This window comes from Somniosus microcephalus, chromosome 24, assembly GCF_052327205.1.
Source record: "Somniosus microcephalus isolate GS21.2 chromosome 24, FLI_Smic_1.0, whole genome shotgun sequence".
NCBI classification, from domain to species: domain Eukaryota; kingdom Metazoa; phylum Chordata; class Chondrichthyes; order Squaliformes; family Somniosidae; genus Somniosus; species Somniosus microcephalus.
In genome coordinates, this window is record NC_141010.1 from 11028441 (window position 1) to 11054015 (window position 25575).

Sequence of the window (25575 nt, forward strand, 5' to 3'; positions counted from 1 at the left end):
GCTGGGGTTTTTTGCTTTAATCTTTCTGGCCACAGGGCGCTCTGTAAATGCAAGTTCTCCCTAGTGGTAGTTTTTAAGCAGGCTATTTTCCAATATCTGCATTTATGTGGGTCTATTAATTCCGGTCCTGCTATTTTCCCCCCTGACACCTGCTGGTCTGTTAATTCAGCTCCTGGAACCTCGGTCTCTGAAATTGGCTGCGGTTAAATCGTTTTAATTTCCTAGCCCGGTCAAAGACTCGCAGACCTGAGTGAGAGAAGTATTTTGTGACTGACTTCTAGTGAGGACGAGAATGATTTTGAACTGGTGTCCCTGGTGAAGAAAGACGTGCATTTATATAGCGCCTTTCACGACCTCGATGGCCCAAAGCGCTTAACATCCAATGAAGTACTTTTTGAAGTGGAGTCACTGTTGAAATGTAGGAAACGCGGCAGCCATTTTGCGCACAGCTAGCTCCCACAAAGAGCAATGTGATCATGACCAGATAATCTATTTTAGTGATGTTGATTGAGGGATAAATATTGGCCCAGGACACTGGGGAGAACTCCCCTGCTCTTCTTCGAAATAGTGCCCTGGGATCTTTTCTGAGAGAGCAAACGGGGCCTCGGTTTAATGTCTCATCCGTAAGACGGCACCTGTGGCAGTGCAGCACTCCCTCAGCACTGCACTGGGAGTGTCGGCCTAGATTTTTGTGCTCAAGTCTCTGGAGTGGGACGTGAACTGACAATCTTCTGATTCCGAGGCGAGAGCGCTACACACTGAGCCACGGCTGACGCATACATGGAAGGGGGTGGGGCGGGGGCGGGAAAGAGCTGGTCGAAATCCTTGGGCACGTCTATCTCATCAGTCAATCCATTCTCCCCTACCCAACTCTGGGGTTCTTCCTTTTCCTTCCAAAGATGTTGAATCGTACTGAGGCACAGTCTAACGGGTGCTCCAAGAATCGGCGACTATTCATAATGTGCGAGTTGGGTGTGATTCCATTTTAATGGGAAGAGTTGGTGTTTAAGCCTTTCAGCGTCGCCTATCCTTCCCAAAATTCAGCTCCGAAGGAGGATAAAATGACCGGCAGTAGTTTCCTGCAATCCAACAGTGACTACGCTTCAAGTATGCTTCATTGGCTGTGAAACGCCGTGGGACATCCTGAGGTCGTGAAAGGAGCTATAGAAATGCAAGCTCCTTCTCTTTACTGTCGACAGCCATTAATAGGAATATTCTTTTGTCACGGTCACGCTCTCCTATCCTGATAGATTGCTGATGTATCATACCAATGGGATTTAGGTCTGATTGGTTGAATAGAGGCAGCCTGCTTCAACTTGTGAGCAACTAAGAGTGCTAATCCATCTCAAAGACACCCAAACACCCTCCGATCACAGGACATCGGGCTCACCACAGCACAGAGTGGAGGTTATTTTCCATGACAATTGTCCACCAGAATGATACCGGGCTAAAGGGGTTAGATTATGAGGACAGGTTGCATAGACTTGTATTCCCTCGAGGATAGAAGATTAAGGGGTGATCTAATCGAGGTGTTTAAGATGATTGAAGGATTTGATGGGGTGGAGAGAGAGAAACTGTTTCCTCTGGTGGGGGGAGTCCAGAACAAGGAGGCAGAACCTTTAAAATTAGAGCCAGGCCGTTCAAGGGTGATGTCAAGAAGCATTTCTCCACACAAAGGGTAGTGGGAATCTGGAAAACTCTCCTCCCAAAAAGCTGTTGAAGCTGGGGCTCAGTTGAAAATGTCAAAGCCTGAGATTGATGGGGTTTAGTTAGGCAAAGGGTATTCTGGTTTACAGAACCAAGGCACGCAGATGGAGTCAAAATACAGATCAGCCATGATCTAATTGAATGGCAGAACAGGCTTGAGGGGGGCTGAATGGCCTCCTCCTGTTTCTATGCAGCGAGTCATATTAAATGGAAGACTTTTTTGTCAAAGAAAGAACTCCATTCAACGTTGACTCGCTTGACTGGATTGGGAACCTGGGGATGCAGCCACGAGTTCACATTGGGTGCATCCTGCAGGATTATTTCTGCGCAGAGTTGCTCGTCTGCATTGCCAGAGCGTTTGCTGTTAAGCACGCAAGAACAGTTGGCTGGTTGATTGTGGACCTGCTGGTCGGTCAGCCAGTTAACATGCAAATGGGCAACAAACTGACTTACTTAATGGGTCTGCAGCAGCCACTCATTTAAAGGCGGGCCTCCTGGGCCGCATGAATAACCTTTTTGTGCGAGTGCAGCCTGCCCAGATGAGGCTTGAAGGGCTCTCTGACTGGTGCTCAGGCTTGTTACTGTGAACGTGTTGGCAGCTTACCCATACTGAGAAATTACTGTGGCAATTAAAATAATTGGAAAAATGTGAAGACCGTTCACACCCATTGAATCAACCTGTTCCTTGCAGGCAAACGATCATCAGCTTCACAGACATGTCCTGTTTCTTACATTGGTCTTTTGATTTAGATCTTCGAGAGCCCACCACCCTACTCCTGGCGTTTGTGCGATTTTAATCCGATTTTAGCCCGGTGACTGAACCCGTTTTACCCGGGTCTGCACGTCTTTGACCGGGCTAGGAAATTAAAACGATTTAACTGCAGCCAATTCAGAGTTCCAGGAGCTGAATTAATAGACCAGCGGGTATTGGGGGGGGGGGGGAAGTAGCAGGATCGCAATTAATAGACCCACATAAATGCAGGTATCGGAAAATAGCCTGCTTTAAAAACTACCAATAGAGAGAACTTGCATTTACAGAGCGCCCTGTCGAGTCTGCAGGGTCTACCTAACTGCTTTACAGCCAATTAATTACTTTTTAAAATGTAATTTTTACATAGAATTTACAGCACAGAAACAGGCCAGTCAGCCCAACTGGTCCACGCCAGTGTTTATGCTCCACACGAGCCTCCTCCCACCCCATTTCATTTCATCCTATCAGCAAGAACTTCTATTCCTTTCTCCCTCATGTATTTATCGAGCTTCCCCTTAAAGGCATCTCTGTTATTCGCCTCAACCACTCCCTGTGGTAGCAAGTTCCACATTCTAACCATTGGTATGTAGGCAAATGTGGCGGCCAATTATGTAAAGAGCAAAGTCTCGAAAGGAGACAAATTCCTCGCATTTGGGGAACCCAACGCATAACAGCAACAGAAAATGCTGGGAACACTCAGCAGAGGTCAGGCAGCGTGGTGGGGAGAGAAACAAGAGTTAATGGGCTGGATTTTCATTGAGGAGGCGGGTAGGAGGCAGGACTACAACTTTTGGGGTTGTAGTCCCGCCTCCATCGAGTTCTAGCCAACTCACGCGATTTAGACTTGATTGACCTTGTTGAGCCTGCCCAGTGGGCCAATTAAGGGACACCCGGCAACAGGTGACATCACAGATTGAAATTTCATCTGTCAAGACCTTTTGACAGATGAAATATCAGCGTTTCACAGCTGTTTGAAGCTGTCAAACACTGACAATCTGTACTCTAAATCATCCTGAGAGGAAGGAATTAACTGGGAGATCTCCCCGGAACAGAAAGCAGAGGCTGCAGATTTTGACAGCTGGCGGCTATTCTGCTTTCTGTGCCGGTGAGATGAGGGACTCCCGAGACCTGAAGGAAGGAAGGCTGTAAAGGTAAGTAAAGATTAGTAGAACTTCTTTTAAACACTTTACACACAGACCAAACACACTTACCTCTGCACTCACGCACCCATCACTCACCTGAACACCGGACATCTCGACCCCCTCCAAGCCCTTCATCCCGACGGTCCGCCTCGCTAACTTGGCGTGGTTTGGAGCCGTCGGGAATCCCACATTTCACCAATGAAAATAGGGATTAGGCTAAAAACTTCCTGTTAACAGGCAGTTAATTGGCACTAATCCCCTTCCCGCCTCGGGGAGGCGGGTCCCAGTGCGGGGCGGGTACCCGCCTCCTTTGAAACTGGCTCGGAGGCGGGATGGGGTTGGCACCCTCGATTTTGGGATTTTAACCCCCCACACGCCTCCAATCCCGCCTCCACACCCCAATGAAAATCCAGCCCAGCGTTTCAGTTCGATGACCTTTGCTTCGTCAAAACTGGAAACATTTGGAGAAGTAGCAGATATTTAAGCAAGTGTAGGAGCAGGGAAAGGGAGGAGGGGGGGAAATAACAAAGGGGAGGTCTGTGATGGGGTGGAAGGCAGGAGAGATGGTGCAAGGCAAAAGGAGATGGTAATGGGGCAAGTTAAGAAACAAAAGATGACTCTAGATGAAGTGTAAATGGCACTGGCAGAATGATCGACAGCTGCCATGTGAGAGAAAAGAAAACATGGGGGCCGAGGTTACGGTTTGAAATTGTTGAACTCTGAGTCCAGAAGGCTGTAAAGTGCCTAATCGAAAGATGAGGTGCAGCTCCTCGAGCATAACAGCAACTACTTGCGTTTATATAGTGCCTTTTAATGTAGTAAAACATCCCAAGGCATTTGGCAGGAATGTTATCAAATACAATTTGACACCGAGCCACACGAGATATTGGGACAGGTGCCCAAATGTGTGGTCAAAGAGGTAGATTTTAAGGAGTGTCTTACAGGAGGGGGAGAGAGAGGCGCGGAGAGGTTTAGGGAAGGAATTCCAGAGCTTAGGGGCCCCGGGCAGCTAAAAGCACGGCCGCCAATGGTGGGACGATGAAAATCGGGGATACGCAAGAGGACAGAATTGGCACAGAGATCTCGGAGGGTTGTAGGGCTGGAGGGGGTGACGGATGGGTGAGGGGTGAGGCCACGGAGTGATTTAAAACAAGGATGAGAATTTTTTTCTTTTTTAAAAACCATCTACCTTGGCGATGGCCACAATTCTTTTAAGAAACCTGTTTTCGTTGGCTTCGACGGCCAGTTTCCTTTGAAAGAGCTATTAGTCCCACACTCTTGCTCTTTCTCCATCCGGATTGTGAATCCAGACTCCAGATTGGCTCAGTCACATCACACAACTATTTTTACATATGCCTATTTTTTTTTTCATGTGATGTTCCAAAAGAAAGTCTGCGATGGGATTGTGCGCGCCCAGGGGGGGAGCAGTTGGGATGTCCACGTGGATGAAGATTGGCCGGATAAACGTGTAATTGAGCAGAAGGGATTCTGCAGCTTTTTTTTAGCTTGCGTAAGGGGGCATATTAACTGGATGCTCCCTGTTCAACAGAGCAGCAGCCTGTAAAAATTCCTAGCTGGTAACATTCTTGCCTCCGGAGTCGGAAGTTTGTCGGATTCGCACTCCACTCCAGTAATGAACGTGTAATCCAGGCCGGTGCTCCAGTGTAGTGCTGAGGGAGACTGGCATTGCTGTCCTCTTAGGAGATGTCCTCTTAAACTTCTGACTTTTCGCCGGGAGCAAGCGGAAGCCAAGCGCAGGCAGCGCAAGGAGCGCACGTCAACCCAAGCACCCCACCCACCCGCCCCTTCAACCACCGTCTGCCCCACCTGTGACAGAGGATTGGGTGACCGCTTTGCGGAACACCTCTGTTCAGTCCGTAAGGGGGACCCCGAGCTTCCGGTCGCCTGTCACTGTAATTCACCGCCCCATTCCCACTCAGACCTCACTGTACTCGGGCTCTTGCATTGTTCCACAGAAGCTCAACGTAAACTTGAGGAACAGCACCTCATCTTCCGATTAGGCACTTTACAGCCTTCTGGACTCAATATCGAGTTCAACAATTTCAGATCATAACCTTGGCCCCCATTACATTTTTGCTTATATTTTATCCACATCTTTGTTTTGGCCCTTTTCCCCCCCCCCCTTTTTTTCTCTCTCCCACATGGCAGCTGTCTCCCATTCTGCCAGAACATTTCACACCTAATCTAGAGCCATCTTTTGTCTCCACTAGTCCTATCACCATCTCGTCTGGTTTTGAATACCTCTTAATGTCTCTTCACTTCTTTTGTTCTCTCCCAGCCCTGCCTTCGATCTATTTCATTTCCTTTCCAGTTTTGAAAAAGGGTTTTGACCCGAAACGTCGACTCTATTTTCTCTCCATGGATGTTGCCTGGCCTGCTGAGTTTTTCCAGCATTTTCTGTTATTTTGGATTTCCAGCATCTGCAGTATTTTGCTATCGTACTGTAGGTCCCGCATTGGACTCATCAGTCACCTGCAAACTCATTTTTAATGTGGAAGCAAGTCATCCTCGGTTCCGAGGGACTGCCTAAGAAGAGGGGATGTGAGGTTAAACTGAGGCCGTTTTGCTTGTTCCGGTGGATCAGGTGGATTTAAGAAATCTCCAGGCACTGTTTGAGAGAGAGCAGGCCAACATTCTTCCTTCGACCAGCATCACCAAACAAAAAAACAAGATTATCTTGGAAGGGGAGAAATTTTGCAGCGGCCATGGGGAGAGAGCAGGGGGGAGCGGGACTAATTGGATAGCTCTTGAGGGCTGGCACAGGCACGATGGACCGAAGGGGGCATCCCTCTTGCACTGTTAAGATTCTATGAACTGGCCAATTGTCTCATTGACGTTTGTGGGATCTTGCTGTGCACCCCCCCCCCCCAAAAAAAAATTGGCTGCCCGACTTGGCAATGTAGCAGTCGCTGCATTTCAAAGCAATTTGGTTTATGAGCTGCTGTGAGCTCTGCCGAGACTCCCAGTGGAATTTTTAATAAGCTGCCGTTCGCACCCAGCGGGAAGTGTGTTTTCATCCTGTTCTTTTTACCCATGGATCACGGGGGAACTTAACCTTTTATGCAGGAGCCTAGACGCCTTTGTGCCGATTTACACTTCGAGACTGTTAGAAACGCAGTTGCGGTGGCTTGTTGTCCACTTTACGTGATTTGCCTCAATGTTTATGCAAATTAGACTTGGAACCTGAATTAACTTGAATAGAAGAAGGCAGGAAATGGGGCATGTGTTGTTGTCGACGAGTTTAAAAAAAAAAAAAAAAGCCCCTCATTATTTTGCATAAACAAACTGAGTGAGCAGGATGTTTTCCTTCTCTCAATGTCTCTCAATCTCCTGCTTTCTATCCTATCACTGACCTTCCCTTTTGTTCCGTCATCCCCTCCCCCTTTTCCCAGCCCCTAAACCTGCTTTCCATTTCCTGCTTTTTTCCAGTTCTGACGAAAGGTCTTCGACCTGAAGCGTTGACTCTGTTTCTCTCTCCTCAGATGTTGCCTGGCCTGCTGAGTTTTTCCAGCGTTTTCTGTTGTTATTTCGGATTTCCAGCATCTGCAGTATTTTGCTATCGTAGGATGTTTTCCTTACCCGATTGTTTAGCTGCTGTTTTTGTGTGCTGAGGATTGACTTTCTGGCACCTCTTTATTCCTACAGTGACTAACTTGCCTCGTCTCTTGAGGCAGAAGGTCGTGGGTTCAGGTCCCACTCCAGACAACTGAGCACAAATCTAGGCCGACGCTCCAGTGCAGTACCGAAGGAGTGCTGCACTGTCGGGGATGCCGTCTTTCGAATGAGACGTTAAACCGAGGTCCCTTTCTGCCCTCCCTCGGGTGGACGTAAAAGTGCTTTTCAAGTAGGTCATCCATTTTGGATGTGGCACACCGCAGACTGTCTGCTTGCAGGGTCATTGCGATTACATTGCTCCTCACGCTCCCGAGGGAGGTGCAAAAAGAGGGTTTGCAAAAACGCTTCATGTGAGGTTGGGGGGGGGGGGGGGAAAAGAAAAAGAGTACTTTTCATAGGGTGTTGGGGAAGAGGGTTGGGATTAGGAATGCCAACCCTCCAGGATTGCCCTGGAGTCTCCAGGAGTTAATGGATACTCCTGCGAGCAACCCAGGAGAAATATCATGGGGCCATTTTATTAAAAAAAACATATTTTTTAAAATTTTCCTTGAGCGCTTCCATTTATTAGTTATAGAAATATTGGGGAAAACATTGGGCTGGATTTTGTCAATGGGGAGCTTTTGGAGGCTGGACTCCCACTTGTTGGGTTTTAGTCCCGCCTCCATCGACTTGTGGCCAACCCACGCTACTTTCCCTTGATTGACCTTGTTGAGCCCGCCCAGCGGGATCAGCAGGCCAATTAAGGGAAAGCCAGTTACAGGTGACGTCAGCGAGTGCCGTTTCATCTGTCGAGAGCTTTTGACAGATGAAATGTCATCGTTTGACGGCTCTGTGAAGCTGACAATCTGTCTTCTAAGTTGTGTCTTTACTCAAGGCTCAATTAGAAAGCCTTCCTGACCAGAAAGCAGAAAGCTGCAGCTTTTGACAGTTCAGCGGCCATTCTGCTTTCTGTGCCAGTGAGCTGAGGGACTCCCGAGACCTGAAGGGAGGAAGCCTGCAGGAAGAAGTAAAGATAAGTAAAACTTGTTAAAACACCTTATATACTTACCTCTGCACACATGCACCCATTACTCACCTGCACACTGGACATCTCAGCCCCTCCGACCCCTGCAGACCGACGGCCCGCCTCGCTGACCCTGGTGAGGTTCGGAGCCGTTGGGAAGCCCAAACTTCAGGGCTCAAAATGGGGATTAGTTTTTAAAAAATTGCCTGTTAACAGGAAGTTAATTGGCATTAATCCCCTACCCGCCCTGGCATGGGTCGGCTACCCGCCTCCTGGCAAGATGGCATGGGGGCGGGTTGGGCACACTCGCCCAAATTCTGCCATTTTCGCCGGCAGCCCTGCCTCCCCAGGGCTGGCAAAATCCAGCCCATAATGTTTGATGGGGCGGAGAGGTGGATGTCATGTGGTGCAACCTCCAGTATTAGGCCCAACTAGAGTTAGCAGCCCTGTTTGGGATTAGGGTTCGAGGGGGTGCCTCTGCATTAGGACGGCCATCTCTGGATAGTCCACATCAAGGCCTACCATATCGGTTGTTGATGAGAGGTCCTTCATACCTTTAAAGCGTTGCGTTTCTCTCTCTTTCCCCCCCGCACCCCCACCCTTCTCAACAAAAAAAAAACGATTTGGAAATGAATCCATTGCTCTCGATGCAATCGGTGAAGCGCTAATATCCTTGCCATCACGTACAGCACCTCCTGAACACACAGCTGGTGCGGTGCCAAGTCTTGCTGCCATGGCAACCAGAGCCTGCTAATACAGGCCTCCATAAAAAAGGGAGCCCGGAACTGAATGTCAACCACTTAGAAAGGATAGTTGCCTTAAAGTAAGTACCCTTTGAAGCCGAACACTTTGAGCAAACTTTCATTTTTTTAAAATAAATATTTCTGAACAATGATGGATGTATTTTTTTTAAATTCGTTTTTAATGGGATGTGGGCATCGCTGCCAAGGCCAGCATTTATTGCCCATCCCTAATTGCCCTTGAGAAGGTGGCAGTGAGCCAATTGGGCAACCAATGGTGGGAGCGCAGTTCGGGGCTGTTGGAGATCAAGGGCAGCATGTGTCTCCTTGCGGAGAGCAAAGGCGCATTTCAATTTAAGCTTAGAAAACTGGGTGTGGGAGCTGGTGCTCCTGGGTGGGGTAAGCCTTTGCTTTGGGCTCTCTTTTGATTTGACCCCTGTATTGAATGGGCCATGCATTGTATGGGAAGATGGAAACGCAAATATGTGACCATGTGTGCTTAGCATGGGCTCGAGGGCAGGACTTTCTGTCCCTGCTCCCCCTCTTCCCCACATAGGAACAGGAGGAGGCCATTCAATGAGATCATGGCTGATCTGCGACCTTACTCCATATACCCGCCTGTGGCCCATATCCACCCCCCCCCCCCCCCCCACCAAATAAGTTTTAACGGGGCACTGTTTTTGGTCTTTGTAATTTTTCCTACATTATAACAGCGACTACTCTTCAAAAGTACTTCATTGGCTGTAAAGCGCTGAGGTCATGAAAGGCGCTATATAAATGCAAGTTTTTCTTTCTTTAGATGCCAGTGCTTATAAAGTTACCCCTATAAAATGATTGAATTGGTGCCTTTTTTTTTTTTAAAGTGTTGTGTTCAATATATTGTCTATTAGATAGAGAAGCACGTTCCTCATTATCACACATACAATGCTTGTTGCCCAAGGACTGAGCTCCAGTGAGGACAGAGTGACTCGAAATATTTCATTACTTTTGTCTAAACTGCTCTTCTCGTGATGTATTTTCTTGTGTTCAACTATTGAGGTTGTTTTTCAAGACTACTCTACCGCAAGGGACTTAATTAAGGAGAATAAGTGCCACTGTTTCCTTTGGAGTGAGATACAGCTGGGTCACACCACTCTGTCGGGTCTTGTGCTGTGTTTCTCTACTGAATACGGTGGCATAGTGGTTAGCACTGTTGCCTCACAGTGCCAGGGACCCGGGTTCGAATCCGGCCTCGGGTGACTGTCTGTGTGGAGTTTGCACATTCTCCCCGTGTTTGCGTGGGTTTCCTCCCACAGCCCAAAGATGTGCGGGTTAGGTTGATTGGATATGATAAAAATTGACCCTTAGTGTTAGGGGGATTAAATACGTGGGGTTATGGGGATAGGGTGGGATATGTGTCGGTGCAGGCTCGATGGGCCGAAATGGCCTCTATCTGCACTGTGGGGTTTCTGTGATTCTGTGTGAATAAAGGGCTTGAACCTAGAATTTCCAACTGTGGTTAGCTCTGTTCCTGGAGGTTCCATCACATGACCTCGTGCCTCCAACTGGCCCACCCCCCACTCTCCCACCATTGGTCGCCCAACACGTCCATCCTTGCGACGCATCGCCTTCCCCATACCAAGTTTTTAAAAATGTATTCATTCACGGGGTGTGGGCGTCGCTGGCAAGGCCAGCATTTATTGCCCATCCCTAGTTTCCCTCGAAGGTGGTGGTGAGCCGCCACCTTGAACCGCTGCAGTCCGTGTGGTGAAGGTGCTCCCACAGTGCTGTTCGGGAGGGAGTTCCAGGATTTTGACCCAGCGCCGATGAAGGAACGGTGATATATTTCCAAGTCAGGATGGTGTGTGACTTGGAGGGGTACTTGGAAGTGGTGGTGTTCCCATGCACCTGCTGCCCTTGTCCTTCTAGGTGGTAGAGGTCGCTGTTTTGGGAGGTGCTGCCGAAGAAGCCTTGGCAAGTTGCTGCAGTGCATCTTGTAGATGGTACACACTGCAGCCGCGGTGCGCCGGTGGTGGAGGGAGTGAATGTTTAAGGTGGTGGATGGGGTGCCAACCAAGTGGGCAGCTTTGTCCTGGATGGTGTCGAGCTTCTTGAGTGTTGGAGCTGCACTCATCCAGGCAAGTGGAGAGTATTCCATCACACTCCTGTGCATTGTCTGCTGGCTGTAAGAATCCGATGCGAAACGAATTTAGGCTTTCTCATCCTGTATCCTAGTGTGCATGACCTAAGGCAGAATAAAACTTTCTCTGGAAATCTCTCGTGCCCGGGCCTCGTATTAGAAAGTGACCGATTCTCCAGCGCTAAAATTCTTCACCTGAAGGAACACAATTTCGAAAACTCCAGTTGTTGGAGAGCTGTAGTTGAGGGAGGGAGGGAGGTGTGTGATCTTAAAAGTCTCAGTCTCGTTTTCAAATCGCTCCATGGCCTTGCCCCTCCCTATCTCTGAAATCTCCTGCAGCCCTACAACTCTCCGAGATATCTGCGCACCTCCAATTCTGGCCTCTTACGCATCCCCCATTTTAATCTCGCGACCATTGGTGGCCTTTAGCTGCCGAGGCCCTAAGCTCTGTAAATCCCTCCCGAAACCTTTCCACCTGTCTATCTCTCCTCCATTAAAATGCTCCTTAAAACCTACTGGCCGAGCTTTAGGTCACCTTTCTTAATATCGCCTCGTGCGGCTCGGCGTCACATTTTGTTTGGTAACGGTCCTGTGAAGAGCGAGAAGGTAGAGGAATGAATAGTGAAAGTTGTAGATAGAAGCTGTCTCATCCCCACCCCACCCCACGTTAATTGTTATTGAATGTAAGCTCCCCGGAGACCACTTATTGCCAGGTTACCCACTGGGGCACGGGGAAGGGTCCTTCTATTTTCATTTCTCTAGGCCTGCCTTGTATTTTTTTCTTTTGATCACAAAAGGCTATAGTTTTGCTTTCAAATCTGTCAATGAAAAGTGTTTTTGATTTGAAATATTTTCCAAAAATACACTTTTTTTCTGATTTATGCTGGCTTGAAATCTGTTTGGACACCGCCTAACGTTCCATTACTTTGACATTGCTGGGTTTTGTTGAAATGATTGAATGTCCAAGGCTCGACCAATTGCCCTGGAGGTTTATCGGCTCTGAACTCTCTCACTGGGACAGTGAGCGAGTGATTGAGCCCACTCGCCTGGGGCCTCCGGACTGCAACAGACAATCTTGTTCAGGCAATCGAGAGAGTTGTAACCTTGCCTTATATAGGCACGATTCTCTCTCACGTTTACATTTGTGTGCTTTGACAAAGGTGCGCATAAGATTGAAAACAACCTGAAAATATCTGTAGTGTTTCCGCTGCCTGCCCTTTCTTACCAGCTGCTATATAAAGGTGCTATTACATAGAATTTGCAGCACAACTGGTCTAAGCTGGTGGTTATGCTCCACACAAGCCTCCACCCACCCTGCTTCATATAATGAATATTTAAGCTCAGCATTGGCAATTGATGTCAAAGGTAGGCTCTCATGGGAGAGTGATGGAATGCAGAAGAGTACCATCCTGAGCAGTTCAATTAAAATCAAAAAATCTTACAGTACAGAGGGAGGCTATTCAGCCCATCGTGCCTGTGCCGGCTCTTTGAAAGAGCTGTCCAATTAGTTCCACTCCCCGCCCCCTCCCCTGCTCTTTCCCAAAATTCAGGTTACATAGAATATACACCACAGAAACAGGCCATTCGGCCCAGCCAGTCCATGCAGGCGTTTATGCTCCACTCGAGCCTCCTCCCATCCTTCCTCATCCAACTCTCATCAGCATATCCCTCTATTCCCTTCTCCCTCATGTGCTTATCTAGCTTCCCCTTAAATACAACCAAACTATTTGTCTCAACCACTCTGAGAGCTCCACCTTCTCACCACTCTCTCTCTGGGTTGAACCTGAGGAAACCCAAAATGCTTCTATGTCCGCGCCACCCCAGGTCCTGGTGCGACGTACTCGGTCTGAATGGTGCGTCGAAGAGCATGGCTGGTTTTTCTGCTCATTTTCTGTCCCCCTTCCCCCTGCTGCCACATATTGTCCTCCAGGTGAGAAAGGAGGGTTGTGCCAGCCTGTAGATTCCAGTAGTGTTGCTGTTTCTCTGTGGTGCTTCTGATTTGAAACCATCTGTTTCAGATGGGCCAATTTGGCCAACATTGATTTTTCTCTCCCCTCCCCCAGCTGGTTGTAGTAACCGAGGATATCGCGCTGTCCTGCTGAGGTCTGAACAGCATTTCCGCTAAACGTGCCCAACTGATTGGGTTGTCAACCCTCCAGGATTGCCCTGGAACCTCCAGGAAGTAGAGACTAATCTCCCGGATGCTGCTGCGAGCAAACTTTGGGAGAAAAATCACGGGCAATAAAAAATCGTTTACATTTTTTTTTCTTAGAACACTTTTTTGTCTATTAGTTATAAAACTGTTGGAGGTGGGATAAACGGCTGTTTGACTAACAGTCAAGAACCATCCAATCGGGTAATGAAGAGTCTATTCGCTTTCTGATTGGTGTAGGAAGGCGGTGCGCCGGAAGGATTGGTGCTTTGGGTAACCAATGGGGGGAGGGTGGAGGCAAGAGGTCATGTGATGACACCTCCAGGAATATGTCCAATCGGTGTCGGCAACCCTATCAACTGATGGCATATGACCCGATTTATGTTTTGGGCAAAGTCTCCATTGTCTGGGAAGCATGCACGAAAGAAAGAATTTATATAGCACCTTTCACTTTACAGTCGATGAATTACTTTTGACGTGCAGTCACTTGTAATTTAGGAAACGCGGCAGCCAATTGCGCACAGCAAGCTCCCAGACAGCAATGTGATCATGACCAGATTAATCTATTTTTTTTAAGTGATGTTGAGGGATAAATATTGGCCAGGACACCAGGGATAACTCCCCTGCTCTTCAAAATATTGCCCTGGGATCTTTCACATCCACCCAAGTGGACAGGCAGGGCCTCGGTTTAATGGCTCATCTGAAAGACGGCACCTCCAACCGTGCAGCACTCCCTCAGTACTGGCACTGGGAGCGTCAGTCTGGATTTTGTGCTCTGGAGTGGGATGCGAACCCACAATCCCCTGGCTCCGAGGCGAGAGTCCTACCCATTGATCCACTGCATGAGGGGAAGGGATATCAAAACCGCTGTGAGTGGGCTACAGGAGTATGGGAGATGCAACTGCAGGCGGTGGTGGTGCGGGCAGCCAATGTCATTGCTGCTGGTACTTCCAGCCTCTCCGGAGGCATATGCACCACCTCGCTTGCCTTGCGACGCTTCCTCCACAGGCAGTACTGTACTATAAATAGAGTATTAAAGTTGACGTTTTTGGCTGGGACCTTGTCATCCGGCTGCCTGTGCTATTGACTCCCTTTTAACCTGAACTGAAGATGTACAACACTGAGGAGACACACCGAGAGCCTTGAAGTGAATGGAGCATTCATGTTCTGAGTGAGATAGTTTTATCCGCAAAATGAATTGGACCGATTGCAGATAATCAGCAAGAACTTGCATTTATGTAGCGCCTTTAATGTTGTTAAAAAAAACGTCCCAAGGCGCTTCACGGGAGCGATTTTTATCAAACAAAATTCGACATCGAGCCACATATAAGGAGATATTAAGACAGGTGACCAAAAGCTTGGCCGCAGAGGTAGATTTTAAAGAGCGTCTTAAAGGAGGAGGGAAAGGTAGTGAGGCGGAGAGGTTTAGTGAGAGATTTCTAGAGCTTAGGGCCTAGGCAGCTGAAGGCACGGCCGCCAACGGTGGAGCGATTAAAATCGGGGATGCCCATTAATACTTATCCTCTCTTCGCCTGACGTGCAGCGAGTCTGCCATCTGTCCCCTGCTGTTGGTCTGTACCAGAAACTGTTCGGACATAACTTCCCCTTCTGAATTTTGTAAAAGAGAATGAAAGGAATACATTTTTTTTTATACAGCATTTTTGTTGTAGGAAAAGCACATCTAAACACTTTTTTAATCATAACAAAATTAGTATGTGGTGTGCAGATTTAATTATTCTTATGAATGAATCTGGTTAGGAAGCCAAGCTTACAGACTTTAACACTCGACATTCCTTGCTCAATCCAGCATTCAGGTCTTGTTCTACACGGGATTTTGGCACGTGTTAGTTGAACTGGATCTTGACACCTCTGCAATGCATTGGCTGTCAAAATCTAATCGCACTGAGTGGAGGGGGAAAAGTGACTTTGTCCTTGAGAGATACTGAATATCCATTTTAAGCAATAAATCAGTTCCGCTAGAGTTCTGACCTGCCTGGATATGGAATTAATTCTTCCAATACCCTATTCAGTAGGACTGGGTGCAAATTTTCAGTCGGATTGCCGACTTTGGTTGGACATATTCCTGGAGGCATCATCTCGTGAGCTCTCGCTTCCAACTGCCCCCCCCCCCCCCCAGCTCCCGCCATTGGTCGCCCGACACCGCCACTATCACAGTGCCCCGCCTTCCCATGGCCAATTGGGTAGCGAACAGACTCTTCATTAACCAATTGGGTGATTCTTGACTGTCGGTCAATCAGCCATTCTCCTCCCCCGCCCACCCCCCCCCCCCCCCCCGCTCCTGATAGTTTTATAACTAATAAATGAAACTGTTCAAATAAAATGGGGAAAAAAACCACACAATTTTGTTTAATGCCTCCGTGGTTTTTCTCCATTGTGCCTCGCAGCATCGTCCTGGAGATTAATCTTAAATTCCTGGCAACTCCCGGACAATCCTGGAGGGTTGGCCACCCTAGAAGGGGGCATGCTACAGGGAGATAGGAAATACAGCAACGTTCTACGTGTAATAAACGCAGTAGCTAATTTGTGCACTGCAAGGTCCCACAAACGGCAATGAGATCATTAACAGACCATCTGTTTCAGTGCTGTTGGCTGAGGGATAAAGATTGGCCAGGACATTGAGGTGAAAGAAAGGAAAAAATCTAGCATTTATATCGTGCCTTTCACGACCACGGGACGTCCCAAGGGGTTGCACAGCCAATGAGGTACTTTTTTTTGGAAGTGTAGTCACTTGTTGTTCCCCCTGCTCTTCTTTGAAATAGTGCCGTGGGATCTTCCACGTCCCCTGGCAATGGGCACTCTGGGGAAACTCCGCGTTGGGCACATCAAGGCCCGTTCTCCCAATGCTAAGGCTTCTGATGGTGTTTTCTTTTCCCCATTGTGTCCCTGTTTCTCTCCTGAATGCACTTCCTCTTGCTGGGTACAAGTGCCCACCAGCCTAGACAGCATAAAGCCAGCGCTGCTCAAAAACAAAACCCCACCTTGAGAACGGCCCGTGATTTACACAGACGGTCGGTGGCTTCTCTCGGGCTCTAGGTGTGGACGATATTCTCTCACTCGTTTTGGAGGAAAGTATAGATGCCTGAAAACTCGTACGTTGAAGAGACAAAGTTGGTGGAGCATTTTTAGTTTTTTTCATTAAAAAATTATTTCTCTTGCGCATCCCTGAATTTAAATCGCTCCACCATTGGTGGCCGTGCCTTCAGCTGCCTGGGCTCTAAGCTCTGGAATTCCCTTCCAAACCTCTCCATCTCGCTCCTTCTCTTTCCTCCTTTTAAGATGCTCTTTGATCGAGCTCTGCCCCAATATCTCCTTCTGTGGCTCGGCGCCGAACTTTGTCTGATTAAGCTCCTGTGAAGCGCCTTGGGATGTTTTACTGTGTTAAAGGCGCTATATAAATTCAAGTTGTTGTGCTTAATTTTGAGTTTTTTTATACCTCGCATTTAATCATTTAAATTTTTTTTTTTAAAAAAGCAGTGACATTTGCATTTTTAATATTACAGCAGCAGTCACTCTCCTACATCTAAGCCCTTGGCCCAGATAAGTACGTGAGGGCGAGAGGGATAGAGGGGTATGTTGATGGGGTGAGATGAAGCAGAGTTGGGAAGAGGCTCGTGTTGAGCATAAACGCTGGCACAGACCAGCTGGGCTGAATGGCCTGTTTCTGCGCTGTTCATTCTACGTAACTATCTCGGTGCCAGCCTAGTTTTCATTAAGAGATTGGCTAACTCGCTTTTCTGTTCCATCCTCCTAGGTACAATACAAAGAAGATTTTGAAAAGAACAAGGGGAAAGGATTCAGTGCCGTGGCCAGCACCCCCGAGCTTGAGCGGATCAAGAAGAACCAGGAAATGGTCAGCAATGTAGGTATCCTCCTGGGGCCTTGATGTGGGCCTGCAGGTCTTGCTTGAAAGAGATGGATATTTGTGTGTTCTTTACATAGAATTTACAGCACAGAAACAGGCCATTCGGCCCAACCAGTCCATACTGGCATTTATGCTCCACTCGAGCCTCCTCCCGTCTTTCCTCATCTAACTCTATCAGCGTAACCCTCTATTCCCTTCTCCCTCATCTGCTTGTCCAGCCTCCCCTTAAATGCATCTATACTATTCACCTCAACCACTCCCTGTGGTAGCGAGTTCCACATTCTCACCACTCTCTGGGTGAAGAAGTTTCTTCTGAATTCCCTATTGGATTTCTTGGTGACTGTCTTATATTGATTGATGGCCTCTAGTTTTGCTCTCCTCCTCACTCTCTGTCTACTCTATCATAGAAACATAGAAGATAGGAGCAGGAGTAGGCCATTCGGCCCCTCGAGCCTGTTCCACCATCTAATGAGATCATGGCTGATCATCCAAATTCAGTAGCCTGCCCCTGCTTTCTTCCCATATCCCTTGATCCCTTTAGCCTTAAGAAATATATCCAACTCCTTGAATATATTTAATGAATTGGCCTCAATTGCCTTCTGTGGTAGAGAATTCCACAGTTTCACCACTCTCTGGGTGAAGAAATTCCTCCTCATCTCAGTCCTAAATGGCTTACCCCTTATTCTTAGACTGTGACCCCTGGTTCTGGACTCCCTCGCCATCGGGAACATCCTTCCTGCATCTAGTCTGTCCAGTCCTGTTAGAATTTTATAAGTTTCAATTAGATCCCCTCTCATTCTTCTAAACTCTAGTGAATATAAGCCTAATTGACCCAATCTCTCCTCATATGTCATTCCTGCCATCCCAGGTATCAGCCTGGTGAATCTTCACTGCGCACTCTCCATGGCAAGAATATCCTTCCTCCGATAAGGTGACCTATCAAAACCTTTCATAATTTTAAAGACCTCTATTAGGTCAACCCTCAGCCTTCTCCTTTCAAGAGAAAAGAGACCCGGCCTGTTCATCCTTTCCTGATGGGTATAACCTCGCAGTTCTGGTAAATCTTCTCTGCACCCTCTCCAGTGCCTCTGTATCCTTTTTATAAAATGGTGACCTGAAGCTTTAGTATTCTCGCAGTTCCGAAGGCAGAAAGCGAGACTGAGGCACTGTTGGGAACTGCCTAGTTGTGTACGGGTAGCGCGTAGAATTACACCTCCAGCACCCTGCTGATGGCTGGAGGCTTGTGCTTTGCAATCTCCGCAGCACAATTCCCCTCTTGCCTCCTCCAGCAGGTTTCCACCGGCCTAATGGCAACTCTTCGAAATGCTGCCATTTTTCGGAAACCTGCTTTAAGTTCTTGCCATTGCAGGGTGACGATGCAATGAGAGTTAAAGATCACAAAGTGCAATTTATCAAAGTGAATTCAAAAAATATTTTTTTAAGTTCCTTTTATTTTAGCTTTTTTTACTATCATACAGCCCAGAAGGAGGCCATTCGGCCCATCGTGCCGGTGCTGGCTCTTTGAAAGAGCTCTCCAATTAGTCCCCGCTCTCCTCTCTGCTCTTTCCCCATATCCCTGTAAATTTTTTCCCTTCAAGTATTTATCCAATTCCCTTTTGAAAGCTACTATTGAATCTGCTTCCACCGCCCTTTCAGGCAGCGCATTCCAGATCACAACAACTCGCTGTGTTTTTAAAAAAAAAAAAAAAAAATCTCATCTCCCTTCCTTGAAGGGTTCAGGCCTGAAATGTACAGAAATGCTGTTTTGAGGTGGGATTTGCAAAAGGGATGTGCCTCGTACGTGCATTTTGAAATGGGAGGCGACCTCTTTTTGAAAAGCCACTTTGCAATTTGCCAGCAGGTCGGTGACCGGACCTGTGGCAGTTTCCTCAACCAATGCTCGCTGCGTTAACACTTGGGCGCCTGTGTTGACGTCTGAAGTAAAATCTGAAGGTTGTTTTAGTTACTGAGAAAACTAGGTGAAGGGCCACGGCCCAGCAGAGACAGCGCCAAGGTTGAAATGAGACGCGACAAATACAGTGATTAGATGGAGTTCGAGTTTTGAAAAGCTGTGGGAGGGAGGGAGCGAGGGACTGAGGTATGTAAGGAATTCAATACTTTCTTGCAATCTTGCGATAGAACGATTTAGAGTGAGATTGCAAGAGGGATGTGTGTCGGACAGCATATTTTGGAACTTGGGAGCAACAAGCATGGGAAATTCAGAGGAGGAATGGTCATCGTACTACTGATTTAAAATGGAAAGAAATGAGAATGAGATTGAACATGGTGGGAGGGAGAGGGATAGTTGGAACTGGCTCACCCGAGCCCCAATAAACATGCACAATGCATTTGGCAGGATATTCCAGTATCCTCTCGCGGATAGTGGGAGTGATTTGGAGTCCAGTGATATTTTCTGCTTGGATTAATCATTTATCTGGGTTAACTGCTTGGAGTTTGGCAGACTTCCAGGACAACACTATTTCTCAGTTAAGGAGGCTCCAATTGATAGTAGTTTAAACAAATGAAAGGCAGTAAAAATGTTCTGGCAATGGAAATTGTTAAAGGAGGGTGTATCGCTGCATCTCCCAATAATTCTTCAAGTGTGCGAGGCACTACCAAACAATGGCGTCATAAGAGCAGGAGTAGGCCATATGACCCCTCGAGCCTGCTCCGCCATTCAATAAGATCATGGCTGATCTTCGACCTCAACTCCACTTTCCCGCCCATCTTCATATTCCTTGATTCCCCTAGAGTCCAAAAATCTATCGATCTCAGCCTTGAATATACTCAACGACTCAGCATTCACAGCCCTCTGGGGCAGAGAATTCCAAAGATTCACAACCCTCTGAGTGAAGAAATTTCTCCTCATTTCAGTCTTATCCTGATCTATGCCTCCCCTAGTTCGAGACACTCCAGCCAGGGGAAACAACCTCTCAGCATTTACCCTGTCAATCCCCCTCAGAATCTAGCATTAAAGATTCTGCAATCGTGCGGTTGGTTCACTTCACCACCGCGAGGAGGAAATGTAGAGTCAGCCACACCAGAACACTTCTCAGCACCTCCTGACTGCCAGGAATAGGCCAGCATTGGCAGAGGCCTAGACACGGGCCGCAGCCTGCCCCCTTGCCTTTTTGAAGATGTGCAGATGAGGTGTATAAAAATTGAGGGGCCTAGATAAAGTGGATAGAAAGGACCTATTTCCCTTAGGGGGATCAAAAAACAGGGGGCACAGATTTAAAATAATTGGGGGAAGGTTTAGAGGGGATTTGAGGGGAAATTTCTTCACCAGAAGGTTGTGGGGGTCTGGAACTCGCTGCCTGAAAGGGTGGTAAAGGTAGAAACCCTAACCACATTTAAAAAGTACTTGGATGTGCACTTGGGATGCTCTAACCTGCAGGGCTACGGACCAAGAGCTGGGAAGTGGGATTAGGCTGGAGAGCTCTGTGTTGGCCGGCGTGGACACGATGGGCTGAAATGGCCTCCTTCCGTGATTCTATGTGCAGTGCAGAGAAACTCCAGGGGGAATGGAAGTAACTATTAACAGGACAACATGATAGTGTTGGGGGTGAAAAAGGAGAGGTGTGTGGGCCCCAACGTCCCCCCTAAGGTGCCTGGCCACGCATCAATTGGGAAGGTCCCGCGCAGGCCGCTCACCAGCTGGAAGAGATACCGCGGAACAAACTTAAAGGGACTGCGCACGAAAAATAAAATTAGAGGGAATATTGGTGTGCCCACACCAGCCTTGCTAGTCCAGATGTAACTGGCTGTTTTATCTACTCCCCTTTTTCTGCACTTTTTAAAAAATATTCGTTCACGGGATGTGGGCGTCGCTGGCAAGGCCAGCATTTATTGCCCATCCCTAGTTGCCCTTGAGAAGGTGGTGGTGAGCAGCCTTCTTGAACCGCTGCAGTCCGTGTGGTGAAGGTGCTCCCACAGTGCCGTTAGGGAGGGAGTTCCAGGATTTTGACCCAGTGACGATGAAGGATCGGTGATATACTTCCAAGTCAGGATGGTGTGTGATTTGGAGGGGAACTTGGAGGTGGTGGTGTTCCCGTGCGCCTGCTGCCCTTGTCCTTCTAGGTGGAAGAGGTCGCGGGTTTGGGAGGTGCTGCCTAAGGAGCCTTGGCCAGTTGCTGCGGTACACACTCAAATATCTGAGATAGCAGTAGAAATAGTTAAATACAAATTATTTGCTGCCTCCTGGTTTGGATTGATAATCTGTACATGAATATGTTGGAATAATGTTGCTTTCCAAATCGGTAATTTTCCTGAATCAAGACGTTCCTTCTCTCTTCCACCCCCTCTCCAAAAAAAACCCTTGCTAATGAGCGACAATTCAGTGAAAAGTATGCATCATCTTGCTTACTACCTCCACTTCTCATCACTGAGACCCAAGGGAGATATTCAAGTGTTGGAGACAGTGCAGAGAAGGTGAGGATTTTTGCTAGCATCAGGATTTTGAGGTATGAGGAAAGATTGAAGGCTTTCTGCCTGGAAGGGAGTCATGGAGATACACACGATAGTTAATGGTCTTGAAAAAGTAAATGTGGACAACTACTCCCAAGGGAATTGCGAGAGTAGGATAAAGGGAACACTGGGTCAAGCTGACGAAAGGCAACCTTTGGACTGATGAAGAAGTGCTACACACACGTGCGCGCACACACGCACAAAGGTGAAAACACTGAAATCATTGAAGAACTATCAGGATGCTACAGTGAAGGGGGTGGGGCGGAGCGGATGCTTTAGGATATTTTGGTATGGATGAGCTAAGGTGGACCATATGGCTTCCCTCATTCCCGACTATCTTGTGAATACACAGCCCATTAATATTGGCCTGTTAAGCATCCAAATGCCGACTGTAAAGACTCAAAAAAAAAAAAAAATGGACAATGGTCGCTTGGGTGAGGTAATGGCAGTTGCTTGCAGAACCAAACAACAGCAAGTAATCGATGCCTTCAAGGGAGGAGGGGCGGGGAAAAAAACCCAAAGAGCAAGCACACAAAAAACCCGTTGATGCATTTGTGGCAGACAATCGTGACGTCGCTGATATGCAGAGGGAATGGCACTTGAGAACCAGTCCGACCCCTGCAGCCAAAACACTCCCTCAAGCGCAGTTGACGCTAACTGTAGTTACGTGGACACACAGTGACAGCCTGTGCCGATGGACTGACTACTCTGTTCTGTTTTCCATTCCCAGTTCTCTGCGAGGTGTGTGGGGGAGGGGGGTGGTTGGTGAGGAAGAGCTCTTGAAAAGCTGTGATCTTGTGATGTTTCCTATTTTGTGTCTCAATCCTGCAGAACTTGAAGGATTTAAATGAGCACGATCTCTCCAAATGTGCTAAGCTGCTTTGTTCACTGAAGTGAAGTCAACAGGAATTCCAATAATGTGCTTGCTTTCTTAAAAGGCCACGGGCTCGGAGTGCATGTATTGGACCACTCTTGCCCCTTGTATGCTTCCCTAATTATTTCCTCATTTTACAGAAAATTTTAGCGGTGAAATTTTTTTTTTTACCATGGGGGAAAAATTTTGTATCGACCATTTTGGGGCGCTAACGTCGCCTGGGTGCTAATTAACGCCGGCGGTTGTGAAATTGAGTTTTAGCGCCCCAAGAGGGAAGTGGAGTGCTGAATCAAGCGCTCCACTTCCTTCTTCGGGCGCTAATGTCTGAGAGTAGGGCCATGCAGCGCTGCCGCATTCAAAGGCTCTGACATGAATCAACTGTCCAGGGTGGCGCTGTCCAGGGAGAGTATAAATACTTGGGCACGGGCCCAGCTTGCGCAGGACATTCTTAACGGGAACTAGTGAAGGACACAACTAGACCTCCATGTTGTAAAACAGTTGATTAAAGCTTTGTTTAACGCTTAGACCAAGTGCCTAGTAGTTTTCTTACGTCGGGCTCCTTCCCTTCCTTAAAGGAAAGGGCCGTCGCTGCAGGCTCTGCAATTTAAAAAGTACCGACCTGGACCAGCAAGGCAGCTGCAATCCCGCATGATCAGCCCGGCACTCGAGCAGAGTGCCGGGCTGATCTACTTTGCTTACATCGGCCACCTTGCCTTTAATCATCGCCCCCGAAGCGCCGGCTGCCCGATGCGCGCCTCCTGCAGCTGTTGGTGTTTTCGACCGGCGCTGCCGCAGGGGGCGGAAATCAGTTTCGGGTCCGGGGGCGACACGCACGTCGATGACATCACGATCTCCAGGCGAAGGTGATCAGGGCGCAGCGCCGCCGCAAAACTCCCCCTGAATATGGCGGGCGTCGATGTCAGCACCGCATTAGTGCCCCCGGGGGCACCCTCGCCTCTAAATCAGAAGGTTGTGGGTTCAAGTCCCACTCCAGAGACTTAACAAAAATCTAGGCTGACACTCCCAGTGCAGTGCTGAGGGAGTGCTGCACTGTTGGAGGGGCTGTCTTTCAGATGAGACGTTAAACCGAGGCCCTGTCTGCTCCCTCGGGTGGAGGTAAAAGATCCCATAGTACTATTTTGAAGAAGTGCAGGGGAGTTATCTCTGGTGTCCTGGCCAATATTTATCCCTCAACCAACATCACTAAAACCGATTATCTGGTCGTTTATTTCGTTGCTGTTTGTGGGAGCTTGCTGTGTGCAAATTGGCCGCAGCGTTTCTTGCATTACAGCAGTGACTACACTCCAAAAGTACTTCATTAGATTGTCCGAGCGCTTTGGGACGTGGTGAGGTTGTGAAAGGCGCTATATAAATGCAAGTCTTTCTTTCACCCAACAAGCAACTCTTTAGGGACAGTGCGTCCAATTGAGATAAACTAATTGCATTGACTAGGGGGTCAAACTCGAGATTTTCCTGGTCTGTATGCCACACCCCTGCAGGAGAATCTCTCTCACGTCTGTCATTATTTGTCGAAGCCCTGGCAGCAAGAGTGCAGTACTGAGGGAGTGCTGCACTGTCGGAGGTGCCGTCTTTCAGATGTGATGTTAAACCCTCTCGGGTGGACGTAAAAGATTCCACGGCACTATTTAGAAAATGTGACACTGTGATTAGTGAGGGTAACTCCCCTGGTAACGAGAGGCATGATGTTCAGTGAGCCAGTCGCACTACACTGGAAGTTCAAAACCGATCTAGCGAACTGCAACCACATAAGATAATCCTGATTAAACTTGCTGCAATCTCCTATTGGATGATACAGACTCATCTCCCATTAGATGATAGACTCCAAAGGTTTAGGTTTTAACAATTCTCTTTTGCGCAGCACGTCTCAGATTTATGTCAGCTTTGGGGGAAACACGATGACCTAGAATGCTGCATGAACTGCGACACAAATTGATCTCCTCCCGCCCCCCCTCGCACTCTCGCTTTTTCTCCTCTAATTTTGCACGTGATTAGCCATTTTCAGAGACCAACAATCCGAGAAAGAGAGGTAATATTTTTTTTAATTTAGCACGGTGTGTAATTACTGCTGATGCCCTCGAAGGGAATCCAGATAGGAAAATGACGTGTAGTAAAGCTGAATTCATGTCCGCTCGGAGCTCCGTGCTGTGGGGCACGCTGGCTCGTTCAGCTACATGTCTCGGAGTCTGTCTTTTTATGGAGCTGGCAAATTTGATAATTGCTGGAGCTTTTGGCAATTGCAAGCTGTTGAGATTAATGACCACTAGTCTAGTACAACCAAGTAGACCATCTTGACACAACATGGCCCAGGCATTTTAATTATTATTTGGGGATTCACCTCTTGGGCTGCAATCCCACCTGGCTTGGATTTTTAAATATGAACTTGATTTATTAATCTTGTATTTCAAGATATTCATAGGGGGGGTTTCTAACGTCTAGTTTCCACTCAATGCTGGAGGAGTTGAGGATTCTTCCAGCCTCCTGGACCTTTGGCTGATACAGGAGCCAAAATCCTTAAAAGTTTGCTATTTCCCCTTCGGTTCTCCTGTAAGGTGGATGGTAGGACCCCACCGGTACCTCGCCCGAGTGACCATTCTTTATGCGTTGAGTCTTGGCAGGCTATTGAACCATGTAGGGGCATCGGTGCTGAGCCTGATCCTGTTCTCGTGCTTGGTACGCCTGCTCGGACTTTGTGGCATTCCGCTGCAGTACGGCGGGAGCGCTGCACTGTCTGAGATGCCCTCCTTTGGATGAGTTGTTAAACCGAGGCCCCGTCTGCCTCCTCGGGCGAACGTAAAAGATCCTATTTCGAAGAAAAGCAGGGGGGACAGTTCTCCCCGGCGTCCTGGGGCCAATATTTATCCCTCAATCAACATCACTAACACAGATTACCCGGTCATTATCACATTGCTGTTTGTGGGAGCTTGCTGTGCGCAAATGGCCTGCCACGTTTCCTACATTACAACAGTCGCTACACTTCAAATGTACTTCATTGGCTGTAAAGTGCTTTGGGACGTTGAGGTCATGGAAGGCGTTATACAAAGGCAAGTTGGTTTTTTTCTTCTTCAGACCAGAACCCCTTT

At 47.9% G+C, this 25575-nt stretch overlaps 1 protein-coding gene across 2 annotated transcripts in view; it reads left to right on the forward strand.

The window, feature by feature from the left end:
- Positions 1–25575, forward strand: part of lasp1 (LIM and SH3 protein 1) — a 166075-nt gene that overhangs the window by 113737 nt on the left and 26763 nt on the right. For both annotated transcript variants that reach the window (XM_085966212.1, XM_085966213.1), the window contains exon 4: positions 17023–17130. In XM_085966212.1, the coding sequence (XP_085822338.1) occupies positions 17023–17130 (108 nt within the window). The remainder of the gene's footprint in view (positions 1–17022; positions 17131–25575) is intronic.